The sequence below is a fragment of the Anarrhichthys ocellatus genome, unplaced genomic scaffold (assembly GCF_004355925.1).
Source record: "Anarrhichthys ocellatus isolate YVR2014 unplaced genomic scaffold, GSC_Weel_1.0 scaffold61, whole genome shotgun sequence".
Lineage (NCBI taxonomy): Eukaryota > Metazoa > Chordata > Actinopteri > Perciformes > Anarhichadidae > Anarrhichthys > Anarrhichthys ocellatus.
Window position 1 is genome coordinate 701,126 of NW_022280091.1, and position 10,000 is coordinate 711,125.

The following is a 10,000-nucleotide window of genomic DNA, read 5'->3' on the forward strand; positions in this document are numbered from 1 at the left end:
GGGGGTATTCTGAGTGAAATGTCTCCACAGATGTATGTTGGACGGATTTACATGTGATTCTGTACCCATTCATTGTGCTTTTGAACTTTGGTCGGTCCCCTGATTCTTTTATCTGGCGCCATCATGAGGTCACAAATGTAACTTCAGCGGCTTATTTCCAATGCGCATTACAGGCTCTTTCACAGAGCTGCAGACTCTTGTTACAATGTCTTCTCATTTTTACATCTTCTCGGATATGTAATCACTATTGGTGAATTTCTTGTCCAATCCAGTTTACAGTTTCACAATTGCTTCCAGTAAAATACCAACAATGTCTCTAACTTTAACTAGATGCGTGTTCAGCTTGAGCGTGTGTACCGACACACATAGTGAAGACTGAAGTTTTAGTTAAATCATGTCATTGGCTGTTGAATGTACAAAATGTTTGTCACATTAGGGGCAACTTTTATGTAAGTGCATTTTGCTGGCATTGCTCTGGTCCTCGTCCACACCGCACCTTTGAATGTTGGAATATGTGCTCCAATAAAACATAGAGGATGCTGCATACTAAAATGAATACGGAAGAAATACAAGCAACCCGTCAGTAATGTTGAAAAGATGTAATACAGTGAAATCGCGGTTATCAGCTGAGTGACACCTTTACAGTTTGCATTTTGAGGCAATAGGGACACCATGTGGAAAGGATCTGCTATTCCAATGAAGAAGAGCCACCACATGACAAATATGTCTCAATCCAGCGGCTGCATCCTTCGGAGGACCCATCCTTCGCGCTCTACGTCGTCTGCGTCCTTTGAGGACTGCAAGGGCTGAACCGAGCAGTCTCCATAATGTGACGGTCTGATCTAGAGACCCCCCCCCTTTGCTGCCCGTGCCTACAGTCCCTGCTCAGAAGGATTATATATATATATATATATATATATATATATATATATATATATATATATAGTATATATGTTGTAAAGGTTTTAGGTTTAATCAGTTTTTGAATCATATATTCAATAATTCATTCATAGTTCTTTTTCATAACATTGTTTTCTAAATTAATAATTAGTTAATAATTTAATCAGTTGCTATGTTAAATAACTACTTTTCAATCATTTATAGTTCTTGTAAATAAAATAAACAATGTATTTATCAATAACTTTATTTTATTTCATTCACACATATATATGTATATGTGTGTGTATACACACATATACAGTATATACATATATACACACATATATATACACACATATATATATATATATATATATCTCAATTAAGGTCATATATATATATATATATATACAGTTGTGTAAAAAAGTGTTTGCCCCCTTCCTGATTTCTTATTGTTTTGCATGTTTGTCACACTTAAATGTTTCAGATCATCAAACAAATTTAAATATTAGACAAAGATAACACAAGTAAACACAAAATGCAGTTTTTAAATGAAGGTTTTTATTATTAAGGGGGAAAAAAAATCCAAACCTACATGGCCCTGTGTGAAAAAGTGATTGCCCCCCCTGTTAAAACATAAATTAACTGTGGTTTATCACATCTTTGGAAAGATGAGTTCAATTTCTCTAGCCACACCCAGGCCTGATTACTGCCACACCTGTTCTCAATCAAGAAATCACTTAAATAGGACCTGCCTGACAAAGTGAGGTAGACCAAAAGATCCTCAAAAGCTAGACATCATGCTGCGATCCAAAGAAATTCAGGAACAAATGAGAAACAAAGTAATTGAGATCTATCAGTCTGGAAAAGGTTACAAAGCCATTTCTAAAGCTTTGGGACTCCAGCGAACCACAGTGAGAGCCATTATCCACAAATGGCAAAAACATGGAACAGTGGTGAACCTTCCCAGGAGTGGCCGGCCGACCAAAATTACCCCAAGAGCGCAGCGACGACTCATCCAAGAGGTCACAAAAGACCCCAGAACAACATCCAAAGAACTGCAGGCCTCACTTGCCTCAATTAAGGTCAGTGTTCATGACTCCACCATAAGAAAGAGACTGGGCAAAAATGGCCTGCATGGCAGAGTTCCAAGACGAAAACCACTGCTGAGCAAAAAGAACATAAAGGCTCGTCTCAGTTTTGCCAGAAAACATCTTGATGATCCCCAAGACTTTTGGGAAAATACTCTGTGGACTGACGAGACAAAAGTTGAACTTTTTGGAAGGTGTATGTCCCATTACATCTGGCGTAACAGTAACACGGCACTTCAGAAAAGGAACATCATACCAACAGTAAAATATGGTGGTGGTAGTGTGATGGTCTGGGGCTGTTTTGCTGCTTCAGGACCTGGAAGACTTGCTGTGGTAAATGGAACCATGAATCACATTAGGGTTCTCACAGCCCACCTCACGGCAACAAGCTCTGGGAACTGCCAAAGCAAAGAAACAATTATTTTAGCTAGCTGTTGGTTAGCATGTTACTCCACGGAGATTTCCCATTAAACTAGCAAGTTATGGACTGTGGTGAATTTAACAAATTACCACAAATTACACTATAAAGCATTTGCTATAGAAATGATCAATCCTCTTTAACACGTAGCCTGTAGGAAACACAATTCTACGAACAAAAATCAACTTATTTAGATACTCCAACGGAGCTCGTGACAGATCAACCTACGGCAGAGACAACGTGCAGCAGAAAACGGGGCGCACCACTCAAGTCTGCAGGGGCCCAGCAGAGGGCGCTCACGTGACACACAACACACTATTCTCAGTGGGAAACTAATGATAATACATTGTAAAGGGTATTGACAGAAATAAAGGAGGAAATAATATGAAAATGGTATGGATTGGTAAGAACTTAAATTCACAGTAACATTTGCAAATAATGGCCAGTGATGGCAAGTGGAGTCATTAACTCTGCTCCTGCTCTACAAAGGCAGCCTTCGAAGGATGCAGCCGCTGGATTGGGACATAGCTGTTGACTGGGCCAAGAGAAAAAAAATGTCCAGGCACCTGAGGGAGCAAGACGGAGATAATTGAATCTGACGGCCAGGCACAACAGAGCCTGTGGAGACCAGCGAAACACTGCTGATTCACAGATAAGAAGGAGCTTGAGATCAGGCCGCTCCATTTGGATCAGAGGTCGTGGGAATATATATAACACACAACACATACGAATTATAAAAGTGATGACTTATGAGGAAATCGCTGAATGATCTGTAGTTTCTGCAGTTTAATGAAGAAATCCTCAAAAGGTCGCCCACGCAGATGATGACATTTGCAAAATGCATCGTGTCATCCGATAAGTTTAATAAGAGGCGCAGGTTGTCTGTGATTTTCTACTGCACGGAACATAATGGGCGAAATTACTTTTTAACTACAAGTTCATTATCTATTACAGTGTTTTAAACTGAACAATTAAAAGTAACACACATATGTGTATTTTGTCTTGGGACATTAGCTGATGGTCTCATACACACAGGAATTCATTTTGAAGAGGAACTTTAAACAAAATCAAATCCACAGTGTCATGTATTTGCTTGTTTGCACATATTTTTCGCATTTCTAACCTACGTATTAGTCCTGATATCAATAATAACCTCATTCAGCAAGTACTGCTTGAACACCCTGTAGTCGGTCTGAAAGTTCATGTATTTGGGTCCTTTTGTTTGGATTTGTATACACAAGTTAAAGAATACAAATGTGATTAAACGGAAAACCATTGGTTATATCAGAGCACATAACTCCAATATTGCATTTCTATTCATTCCTTGTACCTTTCTCTGACTCTCTGTATCACCGCCACACATTCATTCATGAAAGCTTTCCGTGTCATTAGCGGAAAAGAGCCGGGGCAATCCAATTAGCCCAATTAAAGAGATGACCTCAGGGATTAGAGACCTGCCGACCCATGTGAGCCGGGTCACAGTGAAGAGGGGCTGTCCTCGGTGCTGAAAACAGTCACTAACCACAGCTGACGGTACAAATGATTTAGTGATTGGAGGTCTCCAGGCAACAACACCTTGCTTTACTTTTCACCATTTCTCTACCTGGGAATGCTGGTATCGGCATGTTGTAGAAGTAGTAGTACAAAAGGTTTCTAAAGTAAAGTCCTGCATTCAAATGTGTTCTTCAAGTGCAAGAGAGGCATCATCAGCACATCTAGTTAAATTGGCTTCAAGTCTGTTCAAGGTGGAGCTTTGAATTCTAACATGATGCTGGATAGTCTAATGAATAATGCATCATATTTGAATGTTTGTCTGAATCTGCAACGTTACCAGAAACATTTCTCTGTCAAGTAAATGTCATTGAAATAAAACACTGCTACGTTTTCCTCAGAAGTAGAACCACACAGTATATGCAGGTGAGTTGCATATTTCAAGTAAGTAAGTTATTTCAGGGTATAAATAGTTAGAGCAGTAACATAATTCAATACTTTTCATATCTAAACATAATAAATGTATAGCTGCCCTTTTAGTTGGGTCTGTCTTTGAGGCATTCATAGCCTACATTTCAAGTAACTAACCTTAAAAGGTTTCAAAAACATGAACAATAGCAAGACTGGTATAGTTCTAATATAACAAGGTATTTAAACCAATCCAAAGAATCCAAATTCAATAAGTGCTTATTAGAATTACTGTATAAACGTATTGCTGCGTGTCACAATCAAATCAGTTTCTATTGGCACAAAGCTAACGTGCGTGGGAGTAATGGACACGTCTGTTTTATTGGCGCAAATGGTCCCCATCCGTGTATATGCAACATTTAATGATAAAACACAATTTTATAATTCATAGTTAATTATTTCACAGACCCATTTTGATAACTGTTTTATATACTGTATATAATATAAACTTTTATAAATAAAAATCCTTAATGACAAACTATGTCCCCTGACTGTAGACAGTAAATAAGAAAACAATGACAAATTTAACTTTTATTTTGGTTTTATTGTATAATTGTCCTGTACTGTTTCCTAATCAGATGTTCTCAGAATGTTTGATTGATCTTCTCTTCAGCCTCTCTACAGCTCTGCTCTCTTATCTCATCTATGAGAAGGAGCAGTACAGTCATAGTGGACAACCGTCTACAGTGACTCATCTGGCAGCTCTTCTGCTATCAGTCACAGTTCATAATCAACGGAAAAGCAAACTAGCTGCCAAACATTAGCAGGTTCTAATCTGCATCACCTCCTGTGCATCGTTGGTCGTTATCGTCTGCTAAAACCAGGCTTTTTCTTTTGGTTAACAAAACGCTTTTGTAAACACTTGCTTTGGGAGATATTTCATCTTTTTATTTTTTATTCAAGTTATTTTGTGATGCAAACAAAAGTGCACACAGAACATAGAGGAGTGAAGAGCTTCTTTTCCGTTGTGGTTATTGTGAAGAAAAATATTTGCAGCATTTGTTTAGCATTGAAAGCAACACATGAAGGCGTGCAGGAATGACCATCATGCCTGACTGTCTCACTGAGTTTCATTGTTCATGACCTTTTCTAATTATATATTCACACACCTCAGTCTTTGACCGTTTGCAAGCTTCTATCCCAGAAACAACTCCATTCATCCACCATGAAAGAACGGCACCGGTGATCTAATAGACAGAAATAGATTGTCCACTTGATCCTCTGCAGGCCTGTGCCAACTATTTTAAATCCCATTGACGTAGTATTAGACCTTGGAGGGCAAGCCTGGTGCCAGCAGCCGCGGTAATTCCAGCTCCAATAGCGTATGAAGAGGGATTAGAGGAGGGGCGCCGTGAGGTTATGAATGCGGGAAGGAAGGGATCAGGGAAGGAATCGGACAGAACACAACAGATCAAGCCCTTCCACGTGTTGGTCAGGAAGGAAAGACCCAGACATCTCCTGCTGAGGCTTTAGCAGACCCAGCATCTGGCCTCCCAAGAACTAGCCGCCTTCAGCCGCCGTACGCCCAGGAAACCGCTAGAACCATGGAGCCCGCGGCCCAGACAGCGATGGCCACCACAGCCTTCGGCAGAGAGACTTTCCGCAGGAGAGTCCTGAGGACGACCTCCAGAGGAGCGTCGTCTCATTTTGTAAGGAGCTCGATCATGATCCTGTCCTCGTTTGCGCTCTCCACTCTAGCGATGAACTGCGGGAAGAAGATCCAAGAGTCTCGGCACAAACCCAACGAGAACTAGCGACGGCGGACGGATGGATATGACTTTATTTATTTTAACTTTTTGTTAAGCTAGGAAAGCAAGTCAGTGACGTATTTATGTTTTCTGATGACATGGGCACCCATTCTTAGCCAGCTGCCTTTTGTGTTCCCGTATAGCAACATGTGAAATGTCATACGCCAAGTTCAAGTGTGTTCAAGAGTTAGCCGGGAGAGTCAGAAGAGAAGGAAGCTCTCAGAGGACGTGAGACAGATCAACAACAACAACAACAGGAGACAGACATTTCTAAGAAGATGAGCATTTGGCAAACGTTTCAAGATCAATCTATGCGACGTCAAATGCACTTTGTTGGGTCATTATACAGATTCTACTGCTGTATTTAAAGAGGGGAACAGTATGGAGTAATACCTTCACACCTCATCTTCCTGTTTACCTCGTACTCGTAGTGTTTAGGCTCAACATCTAAGATGTTAAACTGTAAAGAATAGAAAATAAGAAAATCTTAAAGATGTCTGCTGCCGGTGGTTCAGGGACAGCTTTTCAAATGTGATCTTCTCTTTTAACTTCCATCGATCTGGTTAAGACAGAATATAATGAAAGATAAAATTAAGATAAAAAACAAACCGTTACTCATTATTTAACAGAAAAGCTACGAGGGCTGGGTACTGAACCTCAAAAATTGTTTTGGTGGTTTCTCAGAATATAACCAGTAAGTTTGAGGCCTCTTAGAGACTGATGAGTCATTTTGGTCTTAGTCGACTATGATCTCTTTAGTCACTTTAAAAAAATACTTTTTCATGCCGAATGACTTTATTACCAAGAATCTTATGAGCACATCTCTGGTAAACACAAGACTGGTCAATGGATTAGTCGAGTGTTTCCACTAAGAATCTCGATGGTCGAGGACAGCCCGTTTAATCTTTGATTAGACAGTTGATGTGAATCATAATTTAAAACTATATCTTACTTAGGCTGTGCTTAAATCATGTATAGTTGTTTTAGTCAACATTTGACAACTTTCTTTCCTTTTGTTTGAATGACAAAAAAAAAAATTCTAATAATGCATGTTTGTATTCCTTGTTTTATGCACCAAAACTCAGGAACCATATGATAAACAGGATAACACATACATTATACGCTATGGTCTTTATGCAGTACTCGGGGCCTATGATCTCAGTGTTAGTGGAACAAGCTGTGCCGAGTGGTTTTCATATCTTTGATACTTTTGTATTTGTTTGTCTTTTCAAATCCTGGTGTATTTTGTCATATCGCCACCAGAGGGCAGTGTTAGCGTTGAAGATTGCAACACATTCCATAACAATGCCTTTTTCTTTCTTGTATTGTGTAGAACTTTAAAACAATGGCTCTTACAAAAGCAAAACATGAGTTTTATAAAGTTAAAAAAAAACAAAAAACGGTACAAACAGGACAAATAAAGATCTTTGTGTACATCTGCATTGGTGATACAAACTCAAAATGTCTAATGTTTCATCAAAGTCCACGTCTGTAGCGAAACTTCACAAAGAGCTTATGATTTCCGGTCCGTGTGTACACATGTCCTCTACTGTGTTGTCGTCACAGTGTGTCGAGGCTCTTCAGCCTGCGCTCTGTGAAGAAGCGGTGGGTCTGGTGTGTCGGGTTTTGGTCATTCCCTCCAGCCGATGCACTGAAGTAGGCCAACATGGACTTGTTGTTCTGCCGCTGGGCCGCCTTCTCCCCGTCCTCGTCCTCGTCATCCCTGAGGACAGATTGAATAAAACAAGATTGATTTTTACACTTCGGTTAGCTCTTGTCTCTTTAAGTCAAAAGGATTTGCACAGACATTAAGCATGACGTGGAGATCAAAGGGGATGTGGTTCTTATACACACATAAAAGCAATTTTCAAAAGCATTTTTTTAAGAAGTTGTTTTTGGCTTTCATGGAGTTGGTTAAAGGCCGGAATTATTTTAATGCTTTCAAGAAAATTATTTTTTCTTGTTACTGAATAGCAGAGAGAGTCATTTTCTTGGCGGAGAGTCACAGACAACGAGAGCTGCAGAGTTTCAATAGTATTCTTTAACTCCCAAAATAAACCTCTGCTTTTATACATCTAAGGACTTTGATCAAAATCAAGTATGAAGGCTCTCTACCAGTGGACCGTCACACCCTTGCTGTCCATCAGGGTTTGAGCAGTGCTCCAGCTAAATCGAACAAACTGAGGGTAACCGAACACGGGGTCCAGGTACTTCAGCAACCACGCTTTAGTCTTGGGGTCTGAAAACACAGAGGGGGAAGAAAAAAAATAGTTTTAGTCTTGTTTAGGTAACGTTAGCAGTGACATTGAATTTGAAAAAATAAATACATCTGTTGATAAGGTAAATTCTGAAGTCCTTCTAAAACATAGATGTCACTATGGAGGGATTATAACAGCCGTTGATTGGTTCCTTTACCATTGGGGTATCCGGAACCGTAGTCTGTATCCACATCTCCCAGGTCCTCAGCGAAGTTCCAGCCCTTCACAATACGATCCCTGGCCACCTGAAAAACACAATGCTATTGACCGATTTTGAACAAAGCTGAAAATGTGGACACAGAGCTTCGTAGCAGCAGCAGCAGAGATCCATGCAACCGGCCATGACTACTGTGACGTGAGATCCAGTTGGCTGTGGGTCACTGACCTTCGCACAGATACTGGCGGCACTGACGATGGGGAAGAGGGAGTCGGCCTTTGGCCTCACCGTCACATCGATACCTGGGAAGAGCTTCGAGAGTTTGTCCTCGTACTTCTCCGCTGGGCCGACTGTGTCCACAAACACCTGCAGAAAAGCAGGGAGGTGGACGAGGGCAAGACGGGAGAGAGAGCAAAGAAAGACAGAAGAATGAAAATATATTCCGTCTAATGTTGAATGTTTCCATCGATACACTAACAGCACACAGTTCATGGGGACAACACAACAAAAGCACGAGGTGTCCACCTTTATATTCAAATGAATGGCATACCTCTTTGAGCTGCACTCCACTGTCCAAGGCATACTGGACCAGACCAATAGCTGTGTCATGTGAAAGGGCGTTCAGGTTGTATTTTGTCCTAACACAAGCAGACATCTCGTCAGGGTGTGAATATAAAACACAGCTTATGAAGAAGAGAACAATCCTCAGTGTGCGTTACACTGCATGTGCCACGTACCTCTGTAACATGCTGGTGGAGATGGTGTTTGGTGAGAGAACCTGCAGAGCCCAGCCCACATAGCTTCTGGCTTCATCCAGCTTTTGGAAAAGATTCTCTCTTTCTGCCTCCGTTAGAGTCTTTGAATCTGATGAGAGAGTGTTAAAATGCATCAGAAATGGAAAAAAGAATTGGCTTATTTCAGGAGAAAGCAGTGAGGATGAGTTTAAAGCATCACGCTAAGAAAGACTTCTCATCTGTAGAGATGCAGGACAACAGGATTACCTGCCACTTTTGAGTCCTTCAGCTCCTGCTTTTTGGAAACTGGACAGAAACATATTCCATACACCATGGGCCCTGGATCGCAAAACACAAACACTGTTATGCATGGGATACCACATGACACAATGAATGGGTGCTAAAACAAATGAGCAATGCATTTAAACCATGGCAGACAGTATATTAAATCCTTATCTCCATGATAAATTATGGGTGACTGTAACAGAGCATGTTAAGGATGCGGTCTTAGTAAAACACTGGAGGGATAGAGTACGGAACAATTAGCCGGCAGCATACCCAGCACAGGCCCCCTGCCTGCCTCGTCGATGCCCAAACAGCAGTCCTCAGTCCGGCAGACATCCGGGATCTCAGAGGCCAGTCTGCAGCTGACCGAGTTGTCCGTTTCAAAGGGGCTGAGGTCCATAACAGCAGCCTGAGAGAGGACACAACTCAGATATTTATCTTCATCATGTTTAAGTTTTACTCGATGTACAA

The 10,000-nt window shown here is 40.8% G+C and overlaps 1 protein-coding gene across 1 annotated transcript in view; it reads right to left on the bottom strand.

Moving 5' to 3' along the window:
* Positions 1–7,143: 7,143 nt before the first annotated feature.
* Positions 7,144–10,000, bottom strand: part of rnaseh2a (ribonuclease H2, subunit A) — a 3,208-nt gene continuing 351 nt past the window's right edge. Inside the window, exons 2-9 of the mRNA XM_031871993.1 lie at positions 9,803–9,938; positions 9,512–9,583; positions 9,248–9,374; positions 9,061–9,148; positions 8,739–8,876; positions 8,511–8,598; positions 8,211–8,334; positions 7,144–7,818 (exon numbers count right to left, since the gene is read on the bottom strand). Of these exons, the coding sequence (XP_031727853.1) occupies positions 7,656–7,818; positions 8,211–8,334; positions 8,511–8,598; positions 8,739–8,876; positions 9,061–9,148; positions 9,248–9,374; positions 9,512–9,583; positions 9,803–9,929 (927 nt within the window). The 5' untranslated portion in view covers positions 9,930–9,938 and the 3' untranslated portion in view covers positions 7,144–7,655. The remainder of the gene's footprint in view (positions 7,819–8,210; positions 8,335–8,510; positions 8,599–8,738; positions 8,877–9,060; positions 9,149–9,247; positions 9,375–9,511; positions 9,584–9,802; positions 9,939–10,000) is intronic.